General features: G+C 46.4%; 1 protein-coding gene across 4 annotated transcripts in view; it reads left to right on the top strand.

Annotated features, from left to right (window-relative positions):
* Positions 1 to 18,571, top strand: part of SZT2 (SZT2 subunit of KICSTOR complex) — a 51,165-nt gene that overhangs the window by 1,937 nt on the left and 30,657 nt on the right. For 2 of the 4 annotated variants that reach the window (XM_029227580.1, XM_029227577.1), the window contains exons 2-8: positions 8,282 to 8,407; positions 8,718 to 8,891; positions 9,201 to 9,371; positions 12,690 to 12,821; positions 13,612 to 13,753; positions 14,166 to 14,272; positions 18,151 to 18,361. In XM_029227580.1, coding sequence (XP_029083413.1) covers positions 8,282 to 8,407; positions 8,718 to 8,891; positions 9,201 to 9,371; positions 12,690 to 12,821; positions 13,612 to 13,753; positions 14,166 to 14,272; positions 18,151 to 18,361 — 1,063 coding nt within the window. Of the gene's footprint in view, positions 1 to 8,281; positions 8,408 to 8,717; positions 8,892 to 9,200; positions 9,372 to 12,689; positions 12,822 to 13,611; positions 13,754 to 14,165; positions 14,273 to 18,150; positions 18,362 to 18,571 lie in introns of those variants that run through there. The other 2 variants (XM_029227579.1, XM_029227581.1) reach the window with 2 other exon arrangements.

Below are 18,571 nucleotides of genomic sequence, written 5' to 3'. Positions count from 1 at the left end.
GAGAAATATTGGGCATAGTCAGATTTCAGAAGTCATTCATTCCTCAGATACTTAAATTATTTTATGCTGCTGCTATGGACTCAGAATTGTGCTAATTATCAGGGTGGATATGGAGCAGTGTAAGACACATTCCCTATTCTAATGGAGTGCACATGTTGAATTATGATAATAAGTGCTTCAAAGGAAAAGTACAGATTGAATGAGTGTTTAACAGGGGTTCTTAACCTAATTGTTTAGTGGAGGGGGTGGATCAGAAAGCCTCAGAGGAATGACATTTAAGCCGGAAGAAGGAGTGGAAGGTGGCTGTGAGAAGAGGCAGAGCGCATGCATTACAGGCAAAGGGAACAGTGAAAATCCTGAGGTAAGGAGGAGCTGAGGACCTTCAGAGAACTAAGACGAAGCAGCTGCCAGTGTGGGCGCAGTGGCAGTGAGAATAGCTAACACTAGTGCTTACTGAGTATCATCTAATACTGGGAAAACCCCTGTGAAATAGGCACCGTTGGGACTTCCCTGGCAGTCCAGTGGTTAAGACTAAGCCTTCCAGTGTAGGGGGTGCGGGTGCGAGTTCGATCCCTGGTCGAGGAGCTAAGATCCCACATGCCTCGCGGCCAAAAAACCAAAACATAAAACAGAAGTAATATTGTAACAAATTCAATAAAGACTTTAAAAATGGTCCACATCAAAAAAATCTTAAAAAAAAGAAAAATAAGCACTCTTACTATCCCTGTTTCTCAGATGAGGAAATTAAGGCACAGAGCGTGTAAGTAACTTCACCAAGGCCTTATACTAATAAGCAGCAGAACCAGCGTTTGATCCGAGGTGCTCGAACTCAGGTGGAGGCGGTTGAGAGAGAAGGCTGGTGAAGAAGATTCAGGTTGAAGCTGTGCTAGAGGTTCAGGACTTTGGCATAAGTACAGTGGTTCAAGGGCAGGTGGAGACTACATTATTTTGTGGGATTCTGTTAACAGAAAACAGCACAGGGGTTGGAAAAGTCCAGGAATAATTTATACCTTAACCACCAAGGGACAGGGGCAATGAACAAACAACAAATTAACGAGATGGACAATGTTTGCTTCATCCTGGTATACATGGTATGCAGCACAGTGCCTGATAATGTTTTATTCGTCTTGCTATAAATGGTATATAAGCCTAAATAAATTTTCCAAAGAATGATAGGCTTCCTCTATCATTGTTCTGACTCCTGATTAATTGCCACAACATCCTTCTGAAGTAGACATTCTTTTCCTTTTTTTAAATTTATTTATTTATTTTTGGCTGCATTGGGTCTTTGTTGCTGCACGTGGGCTTTTCTCTAGTTGCAGCGAGTGGGACCTACTCTTCGTGGCAGTGCGCGGGCTTCTCATTGCCGTGGCTTCTCTTGTTGTGGAGCACGGGCTCTAGGCACACGGGCTTCAGTAGTTGTGGCACTTGGGCTCAGTAATTGTAGTTCGCGGGCTCTAGAGTGCAGGCTCAGTAGTTGTGGCGCATGGGCTTAGTTGCTCCGTGGCATGTGGGATCTTCCTGGACCAGGGCTCGAACCCGTGTCCCCTGCATTGGCAGGCGGATTCTTAACCACTGCACCACCAAGGAAGTCCCTGAAGTAGACATTCTTATCCACATGTTATAGATGAAGAAACTGAGGCCTGGGAAAACTAACTTGTCCAAGCTCACCTAGATAGCAAGTAGTAGAGCCAGATTTAAATCCAGATCTCTGACTTAGAAACCCTGCTTTCCCTTTGCCAGACTGCTCCAGTGAACTTCAGACTCAGAAGGATTAAGTATCAGGGATTAAACCTCCATATGAGTATGGGTGCTGGGAGAACACAACCAATTCAGGGATTCTCAAACAGTAAAGCGGAAGAATCACTTGGGGGAGCTTGTTACGTATAGCTTCCCAAGCTCTCTCAGCTCTTAATTCAATTGGTCTCAGATGGTGCCCAGGAATCTGCATTTTAACAAGCACCTCAGGTGGTTCTGATGCTGCTGGTCCTTGGATCACACTTGGAAAAATACCATTCTAGCTGCTTTAATTAATTCTTGAGTCTTTAGTTCTGTTAAATCACCTCTTGAATGTGAAGAAAACTTAGAGATGATGTTTGTGAAAATGTAGTCGTTGACTTGGAAGGATCATGTATGGGGGGAATGTTGCGAGAAAACTCGAGTTAGGAAATGTTCCTGGTTTCAAGAGAGTGGATTCTATAAGAACTGATTGGTGAACTAGACTTCAGTTTGGCCTTGAAGAGTCAGTCTGTCATTCAAAATAACCTTCGAAACAAGGTGGAGAAATGGAAGCTGCACAGCAGTGGAATTCAGCAGCCTACGAACAAATAGTGTGAAGAAAATCTAATAGGTCAGTGCTTGTTTATCCTCCATCTGGTGTATTCCCCTTTCCCTCCTCACTAGGCCAACCCTGCTCAGTCTTCAGGGTCACCTTCTCTTAAGACTCTTGCCTGAGTCAGGTTACTTTGTTACATGCTGTCATAAAACCACATTCTTATCCTTGGCACACTTAGTTTGTATTAATGTAGTATTTAGAGTGATTATTTGATTAGTTTTTTCCTCCATTACAGGGTAAATCTTGCGAGGGCAGAGAATGCCAATTTTTGCTTTCCATTGTATCCTTAGGACCAGCCCAGTGCTAGCATGTATCAGGCTCTCCATAAATTTGTTGACTGATAAATGAATGCATGCTCACCTTGCCTTTGTCCTCTTGGGACTTGGATGAGGACTTGATGGCATCCTGATCAAATTAGCAGGGAAATTAAGCTGGAAAGGGATTTACTAGCAGACAAAACAGCAGTCAAGCTTCACAATAGAAAATAGGCTGGATTTATCCAATGTAATAGGACGAATTGAATAATTGTGTGTGTCCCAAAAAAGCCAGCTGCATGAGGAGAGAATGGGGGATGTGTCTAAGCAGCAGCAGAAGGGAGAAAGTCAGAGAGGTTTCTTGGGTCAGTAGCATGGTAAAGCTTCGCCTGAAGTAAATAGAATCTAGGAGATTCTGAATCTGTGACCTCACCTGGGTATTGTGCTCTATTCTGGCCCCCATATTTTAAGTTGAAAAGTAGACCAACCAGAGTTCATTCGTAGGCACGTGATCTAAGATTTAAAATAGTGAGGGAACTTGAAACCATGCCGTTTTCTTTTTATTTTATTTTTATTTATTTTTGGCTGCGTTGGGTCTTTGCTTTCTCTAGTTGCAGCAAGCGGGGGCTACTCTTCGTTGTGCGGGCTTCTCATTGCGGTGGCTTCTCTTGTTGCAGAGCACGGGCTCTAGGGACGCGGGCTTCAGCAGTTGTGGCTCGCGGGCTCTAGAGCGCAGGCTCAGTAGCTGTGGTGCACGGGCTTAGTTGCTCCGCGGCATGTGGGATCTTCCCGGACCAGGGCTCGAACCCGTGTCCCCTGCATTGGCAGGCGGATTCTTAACCACTGCGCCACCAGGGAAGCCCGAAACCATGCCGTTTGAGCTACATTTAAGGAACCTGGAGATGTTTATTATGGAGAATCAAAGACTCAGAACCATCATCAGATGTTTGATAGCTTCCCCTTTGGCAGAGGTTCAGATTTTTCCCTGTGTGGCCTCAGGAGGTAAAACCCAAAGTGAGTTAGATATGTTCAAGAGAACAGATTTCAAGAGCAGGCCAAGGTAATATCAACAAGACAGACTCTGGCTCAGTGTGAAGAAATTTCCAACTCTGCCAGCTAAGTGGGGGTGAGCCAAAAAGGCTGAGGGGAATGGCTGTGCAGGACTTCCTCCAGACTCAAAGAAGCAACACCTTGTTACCACTACTATGTGCATTTATGTGACACTTTTAACTTTACAGTGTGGTTTCACCCATCATTGGGGTAGGTGGTAGTATTTTATAGAGGAGGAAACTAAAATTCAAGCCCGGAGTCTCAGCTATCATATCACATTTTCTTTCCATAATACTGTAATTCTGTCTAAAACAAATCTATTCAAGTTTACACAACTCCCCTTCCCCCGATTCCAGAATTGTAGAAAAGAAGATGATACCAGTAAAGAACATACTAGTGAAAAAAAACTTGGTAAAAACAACTTTCAGGGAGGCAAAGTCCAAACAACAGACTGGGTTAGTTTTTCCATAAAGCAGATGAGGAAGGATGAGAACTCTTGAACAACAAAAGCCAGATGTTGATAAAAATGAAAAATTAGGAATCTCTGGTAAGATACTAAGAACATAGCTTGAAATAGAGAAGAAAATAAATATAGCTTGCGAGAGCAATTTCCCTCATTCATACATTCATTCAACAAATATTCAAACCCTTAGTGTGTCTTGGCACTGCGCTAGTTACTAGAGATACAACAAAGAACGATACAGACAGCCCCTACCTCCCTGGAGCTTCTACACTTGTAGGGGAAACCAACATTAAAAAATACACAAATTCTTCATTATGAACTGTGGTGGATGCTATTAAGTAGTCCAGACTGCTTTGTGAATGCCTAGCAGAGATAACAAACAGTGTAGGGAATCACGGAAAGGTTCATTTATTAAACCCAGAGTGGCCAGGATTTTAGTCCTAGAAGATGAAGTGAGCAAGTGTCCCCAACTGTCCTTATGGTGCTCCCTCCTTTAACCCTGGCTCAATATGGGCCAAAACTCCTTTCCTGGATATTTCCTTGCATAACTGAAACAGGCTGGCATTTGAAAAAAAGTCTTCACTAAGCACCAAAGAAGAACAAAAGGAAAAATATGGAGACTAGTGTTAAGATTACCTTACCTTAAGAAAAGTTGTACTGCGTGTGATTCATTTTAAATGCCGCGTTTGCTTTGCTTAGCTTAGAACATATAGTGAATTCACTTATTCAGCAAAAGTTTATTGAGCATCCTATTGCCAAGCAATGCACCAGGCTCTGGGGATAGAGTGATAAACAGAGAGGGCTGCTGAACTGGGATATCCTTCCTATTCTGATAATACTGAGCCCAGCCCGTCCTTTTTTAGATAAGAACCTTGGCAAGGATCCAGCATAGTCAACTTGTAGACGAGAGAGGTCACTAATATCATACCCACACCAGTTCAGCCAATCCTGAGGGAGAGGTTGCCTACTGGCATTGAGCACAGTTGCTCTTTCTCTGAGAAAGCCAAAGCCCAATACAAATGAATATATGTTATGGTGTTTATTGGTGCTCTAATCATACGTATGGAAGCCATCAGGCCTTGAATTTCTTATAAGGGTGTTGACAAAATACCAATGAAAAGTTAATATTAAATGTTTTACAGTACAATATGTAAGTATACCCAAGTTAATAGACTAACACTGTGGGAAAGAAATTAGGCAATCTGGCAGAATTTTCGAGATGTTAATCAGGGAGAAGGCCGTCTTTTCTATTTATTTATTTATGAGAGTATCTCCTCTTGAGACCAAGGATCAGAGAAAGAGAGGGCAGGTAATTGCTGCAGTTTCCTTCTTTGCCAGTAGACCCCTTTTGTCTTTTTAGGAGTTTGGCAATAAGAGCGTTCAGTTTGATGGGACCTTTTGAGGGGGATGGTGGTTAGAAATGATGGGAAATAGCTATATCTGATTTCTCTAGCTAACGGAAATCATCCTGCAACTTACTGGTTTCTGATGTTGCCTTAGTCATCCTTGACACCTTGTTTTTTTGGCTTTTTTTTGGTTACTTTCCTCCCTACTTCAGTTAATCACCAGTTCTTGTCCACTTTTTTTTTTTTTTTGCGGTACGCGGGCCTCTCACTGTTGTGGCCTCTCCCGTTGCGGAGCACAGGCTCCGGACGCACAGGCCCATTGGCCATGGCTCACGGGCCCAGCCACTCCTCGGCATGTGGGATCTTCCCGGACCGGGACACGAACCCGTGTCCCCTGCATCGGCAGGCGGACTCTCAACCACTGCGCCACCAGGGAAGCCCCTTGTCCATCTTATTTTAAAGATTCCTTAAAGTACAATTGAGCTCACTTCACTTGATCACTTGTCTTGAAGGTTAGTTCAACTGACTTTTCCAAGACTCTCTCAGTGAAAGGCAGTGCTGGTTTTACATTCTAGCACAACTACTTGTCTCTTCAGGAACAGTCTCAAGCAGTTCACAGAATGGCTACTTTGAGTAGCTCTGGTCTCGGCCATTGTCATCTCCCCTGGTTGTTAGGGGATCTTTCTAAGTCATGTGGTAGCCAGATGGAATTTTTTTTGAATGCAGATATAATAGTACTGCCCTGCTGAAAAAAGAGTTTGGTAGCTTGACCTAACTCTTGGATAAAATCCAAAATCCTAGCCAGAGCCTGCTTCAGGCCAGTGCAGGAAAACAGTACAACAGAGAGTAGTATTTCCCAAAATGTGATTTTAGATGGTGCAGAGACAAAACACAAAATAATACTAAATCACATCATATTGATGTTTAAATTGTCTTTTTGATTATGTCAAAGCATCCTTTCTATTTATAAACCCCCATCGTGTTCCTTCTTGTAACCACTTTAAATCTTTTCTGCTCTTAAGTCCCCAGTTTGATCCAGTTGTCACACTCAGTAGATGGGTTTTGCAGCTCATCAAGCCTGGGTTTGACTTCTGACCCTATGCCTACGAATTCTGCTAAGAATTCTGCTGAGAAATTAACTTTTTTGGACCTCAGCTTTCTTCTATTAAATGTTTTGTGTGAAGACTGAATGCAGTTACTTAGGTAAAGAGCCTAGTACTGGGCCTGGTAATAACCTGTAATAGTTGACTTCTATTATATTCTTATAAGTGCCATGCACCATGCTGAGTGCTTCATATGCACGGTTTCCCTTCATCTGCAGGACAGCACAATTAGATTGGTATTAGGATTTATCTCCATTTTACAAATGAGGACACTGAGGCTTAAATAGTTTAAGTACCTTTTCCACAATCTCACAGCTAATAAGAGGCTGAATTGGGATTCAAACCCAGGCTGTTTGAGTCTGAAATTCTTGTACTGAACTTTTACAGTGTACAATTGAATGTATTTTAGGTGCTTAATAAATATGAGTTCCTTCCCTCTTCTTCCTTCTCCTCTCATCCATGCCATTTCCTAATATCTGTTTCTGTACCTCTTTATGCTTGCCTTCTGAGGAAGAAAGACTTCCTTCATCTTTAGTCATTGCATCTCTGCTCTCCACGCTCTTCTCCGACATCAGGCACCCTTCATTATTGCTTTTCCAGGACTTTTTCCATCTCTTCTCCATGCATATTTCCCCATTATTGAAAAAAAAAAAGCTTCACTTCCTTTCAACATCCCGTTTCCCAACAGGTAGTCACTGACTTCTGCTCACTTCCTCACAGCCTGTCATTTCCGCCTCACTAGGAACACTGGAGGAGAAATTTGCAGTTTGTCTAAACAGGAGGAGAGTAATCTTTTCATCTGAGGCAAGAGTAAGGGGGTAAAGGAATGTTACAGATAAGGGTTAATCTGGAGGAAACATTGGGGGAGTTCACACCAGTTGACCCTTATTTTCTCTGCGAAACAGTAGGCACATTTATCTGCTGGGATGGCGGGGGTTGAGAGATTGGAAAACCTGAGTGGAATAAGGAAAGGTTACTGACCAGGGAGAAATAAAAGGATTGGTAAAGGCCACTAGAAATGGCACCACTGGCGAGTTGACAAGTTTCTTTCTGTCAAAGTACAGCTGGTGTGGTATTTGTGTGGATAAGGAAGAAAGTCAAATTCATCCTGAGTCAAGATTTAGCTGGGCTTGTGTAGTGACAGGTGAGGACACGGGCAAGGGAACTGACACTTGTTAGGACACAGTTGAACCGACTGCCCATGAGGCAGCGGAAGGAAGGAACTAGAGCGTTGACAGCTGAGAAGGGTGTGGGTGGGAGACTGTGACCCACAGAAGTTGGGCTTTGAGGTCTTTAGTAGGCTTGCCATTCACCCAGTGAAGATCCTTTAGTGCGTGCTGATGTCAAGGCTTATTAGGAGAAACTGCCAGGCATTATTGTCTGCTCTGTTTTAAGCAATTTGCTAAGCACAGGGACACAAAAGTAGAGCAAGGCACAATCCCCACCCTCAAAGAACTTAGAGTTTATAGGAGAAACTCACATACCCGTTGAAATGTGCAAAAGTCACTTGGTCTACATAGAGGTCTTTATAGGGGGAATGGGAGCCAAGAGTTGAGAATTGAATCCTTGGGAAGCCCTTGCACTGAGGTGGGGGTAAACATGTCACTTCTGCTGCCTTACCGCTCACTAATGGATTCTGAGCTCTTTGGACAAGTTACTTGCACCATGATCTATATGTACTAGGAACTAGTGAATTTTTATGGATTTATTAAATGTCTCTTTGTCCCCAGGTGGAAGAAGCTGGGCAGGTGTTCCTGTTGATGAAAAAGGATTATCGAATATCCCGAAATGTTCGCCTGGCTTGGTTCCTCAATCACCTGCATCAGACTGTGCAGGCCACGCCCCAGGAGATGCTGGTGAGGCCCAGAGACACACAGGATGTGAAGGGCTAGCCCCGAGGATCTGTTTTTTTAGGAGGGTGCTGGAAACACACAGGAGGGGAGACTAACTCTGAGGGGTCTGATTCTAGGAGGGGCAAGTGACTTTGCCCACAAGATGATTCCCCAGGGGAAATCTTGTTTAATTGTTTTTCCAGCTCGGAAGAGTGCTTGGTTGGGTTGCAGAAGGTAGAACCAATGGTGTGTCATTTTGGATATGGAAGTCAGGTCCTGGAAAGAAAGGGGTGACTTCCTGACTCTTCCCTTTCCTCCCCATCCTAAATGTCAGCTTCAGTCTGAGCAGGAGTTGGAAGTCCTCAGTGTCCTGCCTCCTGGATGGCAGCCAGAGGAACCGGTGGTCCCCAGGCCATTCCTCCTTGTACCATCCACCCGGGTCACCTTCCTGGCCTGGCAGTATCGGTTTGTCATTGAGCTGGACCTCAGCCCATCTACTGGCATTGTGGTAAGGGGTTGGTTGAGGGGAGGCAGTGGGAAGAAAGGATTGGGTGGGAAGTGAGGAGAAGAGGAGGGGCCTGGGATAAGTGAAGAATGATCCCACAATGATGCCGTTTTGGAAAGGAGACAGGTTTCCTTTACACAACGGAAGGAGTGGGGGGTGTTTGAAGACAGATCCCATTCATCTGTGGCACCGTATTTGGATGTGTGATCAACCTTAAGAGTCCCACTGACCCATGGAAGCTGCTTGTTTCTGCCCTCCGCTCAGGGCTGCCTTTGGTTACCCTTGAGAGACCTTTCTCTGCATTGCCCTCAGGATGATTCCACAGGCGAGATCTTGTTTGATGAAGTTTTCCATGCCCTCTCCCGCTGCCTAGGCGGGCTGCTCCAGCCCTTCCGAGTGCCTGGATCTTGCATCGACTTCCAACCTGAGATCTACGTCACTATCCAGGCCTACTCCTCAATCATTGGCTTGCAGTCCCACCAGGTATTGCATCCTTTCTTCAAGTTTGTATCCTCAGACCTAATTTCGGATAGTCCACTGACCAAGTCCTTATCCTGTCTCCACTGTCCGTGCCCAAAGTCCCCAGCTCTCCTCGAACCTGTTCCTAGTCATCTCTGTGAGTCTCTGTCCTCTTAAGAAGCATCCATTGCTCTGGTCTTAAAGGGCCTTCCCATAGCATTAGGTGAGTTGGCATTGACTGGACAAATGCCCCTCTCATTCCTCCTCTAAGTCTCTGGTCCTGGCCACTGAATGACTGTTTTCTCTCCCCCGCTCCCTTTAGTTCCATCAGAAGGTTAGCTAATGTCCTAACTCCTTGCACTACCAGCAGGAGAAACAAAGACCCAGAAACATAATTTCTTCCAAGGACAGAGGAGGGTCATTTTTCTCCTAGAGCCCTGTGAACTGGTGGGTGTAACGCTGACCACACAGATAATTATAGGGCTTATCCAGCACCCAAGCAGGCCATCAGAAGGCACTCCTTTTTGGAGAACGGCCAAGTCTGTTACTGGAATATCTGTATTGGGCTTAGATAAGCATTGGTCCAGTTTCCCTTCATCTACTCTTAACCACCCTCAACTCACTGGTAGAGGCTTACCCTGAAATTGTCCCTGATGGCTTCATTGTCACCTTAGCTATCAAACTGGCTTTGAGAGAGGGGGATGCAAGGAACAGTATCTGAGGGGCTGAAATATACACAAGGCAATTGGTACATGCCTGGATCCCAGCCCTCTGCCCTGGTTTAAAGTGTTCTCCTAGTGCAGGTGTTAGGACTGTTGGTTGTGGGCTACATCCCCAGATTTTGCAGGTGCTCACAGTCAAGGCGGGAAAAGCTTGGATATTAGGTAATCACTCAACACTTGGTTCACTTTGACAAACACTTACTAAAGCCTGATCTATGCCAGGCCTGGGCTAGGTCCTGGAGACACATGAATCAGACCCTGTCCCTATCCTGATGGGAGGGGTTGAGAGTTAGTTGCGGAGACAGATATTAAAGGGGGTAATTTCAGTTGAATGTGATAAGGGCACTGATAAGTTTTGACTCGTGATATGGGAGCACCCAGCCAAGCCTGGGGCAGCAACAGGAGAGACTTTTGGACAAAGAGGCATTTGAACTGAATCTTGAAGGATGAATTGATGTTAACTATTCAAAGAAGAGGAAATGGGCTTTCCAGGCAGAGGGGCCAGCAAAAGCAAAGGCACAGAGCTATGAAACTGTGCTCTCAATCACAGGGGTTCTAGGGAACTACATGTTACTCAGTTGGACACAGTGAAGTTTGAATGATGGGGGGAGGGTTAGGGGGGTGGTAAAGAGGAGACTGGAGAGATAAGTGGGGGCAGAATTATGAAAGGCCTTGAATGTCATGGCTAAGAACTTGTACTTTATTCTGTAGGGGAGTTTAGTGTGGTGGTGAAGAGCACTGGATCTGGAATAACAGTGCCTTATGTGCTTCCTGGCTATACCACTTACTGGCTGTGTGCTCTTAGGCAAGTTACTTAACCTCTCTGTGCATCTGGGTCTTTTCTCCAAAATGGGGATGTCAACAGTACCAGTGTTGCATGGTGATTGAATTAATACATGTCAAGCATTTAAAACGGTGCCTGCCACATAGAAAACATGCAAATGTTAGCTTTTAAAACTATTAGCCATGGGTAGAGAACCACTGGAGGTTTGGAATGTCAGTGACAGGATCAGATGCGAACACTAGGAAGATCACACTTGTTTGTGGCTGGTGAGAAAGATGGAGGGGGGACAAATTCTGGATTGGGGAGAACAGGCAGAAGAGTATTGCAGCATGGGAGAGGAGATAAGTCCTGAACAAGGACAGCAGCTGTGGAGAAGACAAGGAGTGAGAACTTAGGTAAGCCTCCAGGGCCACTTGCCACTAAGTCAGCTAAGAAGTCAGACAGCTTCCTCACTTGTCTCTGTAGCTCCCTCAAGATGCATCCTGCTGTTTTTCAAAACAAACAAACAAACAAAAAGTCACGTTTATAATACATGCCCAGTGAAGATGATTTGAAAAATACGTAAAATATAAAAAACTCACAAAACTCACTCATAATAACCACCCAGAAATAACTATAACTACTATTGACATGTTGTGGACTGTGTTTCTTCTCTTTGAGTTTGTGTTTACTTCCCTCGCCACCACCCCTCCATCCAGAGAGAGGAGAAACATCAGGCTCATTCTAAACACACAGTTCTACATCCTGCTTTTTTAACGTGTGATACGGGCATTTTTCCATGTCACTAAATATTTTTGAAAACACAATTTTTAATGACCACTTGTCTTCATATTTTATCATATTTTGTCATTATATATTTAGCCAAACCTTTACTGTTGGACCCTTAGGTTGACCCAGTTTTCACTCTTCTAAACAATACAGCTCTGAGCATCTTTCTCACCTTTTCACAGCCCCAGTTCCCACTATTCCTCTGATTCTGTTTCTCTTCTCACAGTCAGGCCTTTAGTGGTCCAGAGTCCCGCTCTGCCCTCTTCTGGCTGTCCCCACCCACTCACCCAGTTCTGAATAGAGAGAAGAAGTAGCTGTTGCACGGGGGGGCAGGGGTTGGGGAGAAGTGGGCAGGCTGTAGGAGTCTGATGGGGGCAGGGAGAGAGGAGAGATCCCGAGGGCCACCACAGGGACCACCAGGCCTTTATAAAATTTTTAGGATGGGGGCACTTATTTATATCTAGAGTAGAAGGAAGGAAACCCCATGGAGAGAGAATGAAGGTATTAGATAAAAGATCCAAGAGTAGATGGAGCGATTAGCTTTAGGGAGAAAAAGGAGGAAGAGGAATCTTTTCTTCTGAGCCTGAAAGGAAGAACTAGAACACATAGATATAAACATCTAGCAAACACTGAGGACATTTTCGATGGGTTGGAGAGCAGTACACCCTCAGGGTTAGGGTGAGTGGGTAGTTCCTGTTGACTTGTTTCCTTTCTCTGTGAAGAGGGGGGTGGGGATTATCTGCTGAGGGTAAAAGGAAGGAAGGAGCATTCACTGGGGGAATAAGATTTTGAGCTTAAAAAAGAGAAAAGGTCCAGAACAGCTTCTGTGTGCAGTGCTTAGGAATCAGCAAGAATAAGAAAGTATGAGTCAATGAGAAAGGCTTTGCCTGGCCAGATAGGGCAGCTTATAGACAATGTTCTGGAGGCCGAGGTGGAGGAAACTGGAAGATCTTCTGGTGCCTCCATGCTTGGGGAAGCCCAGTGTGGAGAATAAACAGGGAGACCAGAGGGGTACTGCCCAATGTCCCCCTGACCTTCATGGCTTGCTCTTTCCATCGTGCTTCTCAGGTGCTGGTCCAGGGCTGCCTTTTGGACCCTTCCCAGCGGGAGGTGTTCCTGCAACAGGTGTATGAGCAGCTCTGTCTCTTTGAGGATAAGGTGGCCACCATGCTGCAGCAGCAGTATGATCCCCAGAGCCAGGTATGTGGGAGAGAAAGTGGGTGGAGGCCACTTAGAAAGAGGAGCTGTTAAGGGACAGAGAGGAGAGAGGAAGGACAAGCCAAATATTATAGAGGGAAAAGACAGCAGAAAAAAAGGGCTAAAAGCCGGGGACAGAGGGAGCCAAGGAAAGAAGTGCTAGCGAGTGCACACAACAGGTTTCCTGTTGAAGAGCGCTCGGTTCCTGTTGAAGAGCGCTCGGATACACTCCCCAAGACACACGTTCTTGCTGGGAGAAAATGTGAAGACAATTTGCTTGTGTTTTTTCAGTCCTGCATCTTCTCCCCCAGTGGCTCTGAGAAGGTGATCATGGGTGACTTTGATCTCTAGTATTTTGTACAATCAGTGATAAAGCTGCTTGGGCTCACTACAGTGCACTTTCTCATTCCTTTAGATATCCTAGAAGTAGCCAGGCAGATAGCAGGTCTGTATGTCTGAAGACTTAATCTGATGGATGTGTAAGACATTTCATAATGGTGATGGGAAAAATATGGAAAAGGGGCCTTCTTGGCAAAAGGTGGGGAAGCCCTGCTGCAGTGCAGTGTGGTGCTTCATCTGGTGCTGGACCCCCTGCCCATCTGAGGGTCAGTATCCAAGCACACACTAGGGGAGGGAGCATAGTCAGGACTTGGCCACACAGTAGGGGAATTGGGGCCCTCACAGGATTAGGCCCGTCTGGCCTGGGCAATGCTGGGCTATAAATTCTGGTTTTGCTGTGGAGGGGGCAGCAGTGCCATCTGTCCCATTCTATCTTTTCTGTAACTTGAACCAGGCAGAGGACCAGTCCCCAGACTCAGGGGAGCCCCCGGGCCGGAAAGTGGGAGTCTCCATGGTGACAGCTGATCTTGGACTGGTCAGTATGATCCGTCAGGGCATCTTGGCACTGCAGTTGCTGCCATCAAACTCTAGTGCAGGTCAGTAGAAGGAATGTCGGTGGGATTGGGGAAAAGGGGGAATACAGGAAGGGAAGGGGGCATTATCAGCAAAGATAGAGGTTCCAGGGGATCAGTGGGCCCCAGGGAAGAGTGTCTATTTCCTTGTTTGTAAAAGGTAAGTGTTTATTAGTGTATATCTCAAGTACCCCCTGCTCTGACAACCGTCATGGACCCTAGTGGGAAGGAGTAGAGCACCAAGGTCGTCACTTAGGAGGAAGTTGGGATCCAGCCCTCCAGAGGAAGGAACGGGAGGGAAGGAGAGAAGGAAAGGTGCTGGAGGATTATAAAACACATTGGTTGGTGGACACTGACGCCCCGTCCATCAGATGGCTCCCCGTGACTTTGATCAGGCCAGGGTCCCCAGGTCTGAGTCTGATGCTTCCTGCTCCAGGTATCATTGTGATCACAGATGGGGTGACCAGTGTCCCTGATGTTGCTGTCTGTGAGACGTTGCTGAACCAGCTTCGCAGTGGCACTGTGGCTTGTTCCTTTGTGCAGGTGAGGACTTTCTGGGAAGGAGGAGAGGGAAGTGTCGTATATCACAAGGTGGGCTGTGGCTGGTTACTTTCTTGCAGGCAATGATTTCCCAGGTAAAGCCAATGACATAGTTCTGGAGGGTGTGGGGGACATCATGTCTAGAACAGGGTAGGTACTGTGGTGGGAGAGGACTCTCATCTTTGTCCTCTTTCCTTAGGATGTGAGAGACAGCATGTTATAGGAAGAAGAATGCAGAATTTGCAGTCTGGCAGTCAGTTCCAGTCCCACCTCTTATTAGATTAATTATTACTGTTTTGGTTGCAAGGGTCAGAAAACCCAGCTCAAACTGGCTTAAGCAGAGGAGGGAGTAGGTATATTCAGGGACCTGCAGCCAGTTTGGATTGACAGACTATAGGATAGGAGGCAGAGAGCTGTGGGAAACAAGGCTGGAGGGTAGGCATAGGCCACGCATGGAAAGCTGCTTCTTCTGTGTTAGGCGTTCCAGCATAATTCTGCGGGTGATACAGATATATGGAAGGAAAACCACTAGCTGGGTTTATGTTTTATAAAGGTCACTCGTGTTGCTGGGGGAAGGGCAGGAGAGAAGGCAGGGAGGCTGTTAATTGCAGTGGTCAGGTAAGAGAGGATCAGGGTTTAAACTGGGGGAATTCAGGGTAAGAGAGAAGGGGGTAGGATTGAGGAAATGAAGCGGTAGAGTCAACATAACTTGTGATCAGCAGAATGTAAGGGGTGAGCAAGAGAGAGGGGCTAAGGATGTCTCCAGGTTTCTGACTTCACTGATGACTGTGTATCTGGCAGAGCAAACAGAGAGCAGCAGTTGGGGTGGAGTGAGGACAGGACGGTGAATCCAGGTGTTGTGCATGTTGTGTTTGAGGTGCCTGTGGGTCAACAGGGTAGCTGTAAAGCATCACCTCTGGAGTTAGGCATGCCTGGCCGGCATCCTGGCTTCAGTTACTGGCTGTGTGACATGGGGCACATCACTGTCGCTTCTTGGTTGGATTCATTTGTAAATGGGTGAGATGATGCATTTAAAGGGCTTAGCATAATTACGTAATAAATGACTGCTGTTCATAGCAGCTAGCAGTTGGATATGCAGATCGGATACTCAAGAGACAGCACTAGCTGAGAGATAGCAAGTTAGGATTTGGCAGCCGACACATGGTGTTTGAGAAGGGAGGAGGGTCCCCAAAGAACCTGGGGGCCGCCAGTGTTCAAAGATCTTTCATAGGAAGAGGGCCCAGCAAAGAATGAAGGAAAATCATCAGACAAGAGCCAGGAGCTCTGGTGTCAAAAATTTCAGAGTTTGGGGGAAAAAAGCAGAACTTAACAGCATGAGATGCAGCAGAGAGATCATGTAAAATGAGGAATGAAAAGTGCCCTTTGGGAGATCAGCTTGGTGCTTTGTGACCACCTAGAGAAGCGGGATAGGGAGGGTGGGAGGGAGACTCAAGAGGGAGGGGATATGGGGATATATGTAAATGTATAGCTGATTCACTGTGTTATAAAGCAGAAACTAACACACCATTGTAAAGCAATTATACTCCAATAAAAATGTTAAATAAAAAAAGAAAGAAAAGTGCCCTTTGGGTTTGGCGATTAGGAGGTGGTTATGGGGATTTTTTTCCAGGTCATTTCAGTGAAGAGGCGGCGAGGGAAATGATTGCAGTGGATTGAAGAGTGGATAGAAGAGAAGGAAGTAGAGAAAAGTGTTGACACCCAGAATTTGGTTGTTCAGATCAAGTTGGGAGCGAGAGAGAGAATGGCAGCCAGAGGGGAGTACAGGGTGGAAGGAGAGGGGTGTTCTGCTTTGTTTTGTTTTTTAAGCTAGAGACTTCAGCGTGTTTCCAAGGAGCTGTGGTGAAGCAGAGTTTGAAAATAAGGGAAAGGAAAGGAAGCCGGATGGAGTAAAGTCCCTAAATTGACAGGAGGGCATTGGCTCAAGAAACAGATGGAGGGACTCTTTAGGAGCAGGAGAGTGTCACTTCTTCTTTGAGACTAGAAGGATAGAAGTGAAGATGTAGATAAATTCTGCCAAGGGGTCCTCTGATTTCTCTCCAAAGTAGAAGGTGAGGGTGTGTACTGGAGGGAGGGAGGGAGGGAGGCAGAGCCAGGAAGGACGAGCGGCACTGAGGACGGCCCTGAAGGACTAGCTGGGTTGGGTGTCATATGTTTTGATGTGGTGCCAACCTACACAGCTATGCAGGGTTTTTTTCCATTTGGGATTCACTGAGATCTCATTTGGGACCTGGGTATAGAACTTGTGATCCTAGTAGGGGTTTTCAGGTGGAAGCAGAGAAAAGGTGAAGGCAGCCAGGGAGTTGAGAATGATGCATAAGAAGTTGCTTGACCATGGGGTCCAGGCTGGGTTGAGAAAGGAGGGCCAGGAGGACATGGATAGATTTGAAAAGAGTAGAGGTTCAAGGCCTGGGAGCCTTAAGGAAGTCAAAGAGCAGCAAGAGGAGGATGGAAGGAACCTAAAAATGGGACAAAGTTGTGTGTAATCAGTTGGATGTGGCAAGTGAATTTGCAAAGAGGAAGTAGTTCCAGGTGAAGCCCAGGGCTAATGTGTAGTCAGCGGGACACGGGCGTTCTCTAGTTGCGACTAGCGAGGGCTGCTCTTCGTTGCGGTGCGCGGACTTTGCATTGTGGTGGCTTCTCTTGTTGCGGAGCATGGACTCTAGGCCTGTGGGCTTCAGTAGTTGTGGCGCGCGGGCTCAGTAGTTGTGGCTCACGGGCTCTAGAGTGCAAGCTCAGTAGTTGTGGCGCAGGGCTTAGCTGCTCCACGGCATGTGAGATCTTCCCGGACCAGGAATCGAACCCATATCCCTTGCATTGGCAGGCAGATTCTCAACCACTGCGCCACCAGGGAAGTCCCCTGACTAGTAAACATTTTAAGCTTTGTGGGCCATGTGGTTGTCACAACTACTCAGCTGTGCTCTTATAGCCTGAAAGGAGGCACAGGCGATAAGAAAATGAATGGGCATGGCTGTGTTCCAATAAAACTTTATTTATTTTACTTATTTTATTTATTTATCTTTTTGGCTGCGTTGGGTCTTTGCTGCTGCATGCGGGCTTTCTCTAGTTGTGGCGAGCAGGGGCTACTCTTCGTTGCAGTGCGCGGGCTTCTCATTGAGGTGACTTCTCTTGCTGCAGAGCACAGGCTCTAGGCGTGTGGACTTCCATAGTTGTGGCATGCAGGCTCAGCAGTTGTGGCTTGCGGGCTCTAGAGTGCAGGCTCAGTAGTTGTGGCGCACGGGCTTAGTTGCTCTGTGGCATGTGGGATCTTCCAGGACCAGGGCTCGAACCCATGTCCCCTGCATTGGCAGGCGGATCCTTAACCACTGCACCACCAGGGAAGTCCCAATAAAACTTTATTTACAAAAATAGATGATAGGCTAGATTTGACCACAGATTATATGTTGTTTGCCAATCTCCAATCTTTAGGCTTTGTGCTCAAAATATTGTCCACAGTCCAGCAGCCTTGGCATCACTAGGGAGCTTGTTAGAAATGCAAAATCTCAGGCCCCACCCCAGACCTGCTGCATTTTAACAAAATCCCCAGGTGTTTTGTGTGCACCCTAAAGTTTGAGAAGCACTTTGTTAGACACTGTAGTCTTGAGATGATGACAGGAATCCAATGAACCAGTGGCCAAAATCTTCAGTGAATGGGGGCCGGCTGGTATTTGATGTGGAGCAAGAGGGGTGTGGCTAGATGGCATGGGCTTCAGACAGAAGGGCTCAGGGAAGGAAAGCTGCAGAGCAGTGGTCTGTCTTGGGAGAACACTGGCCCACTTCCCACCGTGTGGGTCAGGGATGGGAGCAGCCACCCAGCCCGGTGGCTCTTTTGGAGCTAGGTCTCTAATTGCTCACTTCTTCAGGTAGGAGGAGTTTATTCTTATGACTGTAGTTTTGGCCATGTGCCCAATGTGGAACTGATGAAGTTCATCGCGATGGCAACATTTGGCTCCTACCTGTCCACTTGTCCTGAGCCCGAGCCAGGCAACCTGGGTCTGACTGTCTACCACCGGGCGTTTCTCCTCTACTCCTTCCTGCGCAGTGGGGAAGCCCTGAACCCTGAATATTACTGCGGTGAGTGGCAGACTGGGGCAGGTATGGGAACGGGGGAATATAATGTGGACCTAGAGATGATGCAGGAATCCATCTAGGGCTTGGGTCCCCGGGGCACTAGCAGTATAACTGGGGCTGATGGCTTTGGCCCTGTTCTCTCGCGACTCAGTGTAGCCTCTGCTCCTGTGCCTCTGTCAGCTAACAGATAAAACACTTTCCCCTTTCCCATCC

This window comes from Monodon monoceros, unplaced genomic scaffold (assembly GCF_005190385.1).
Source record: "Monodon monoceros isolate NGI ecotype Baffin Bay Population unplaced genomic scaffold, NGI_Narwhal_1 Super_Scaffold_18, whole genome shotgun sequence".
NCBI classification, from domain to species: Eukaryota; Metazoa; Chordata; class Mammalia; order Artiodactyla; family Monodontidae; genus Monodon; species Monodon monoceros.
This window is presented reverse-complemented; position numbering and strand designations above follow the sequence as displayed.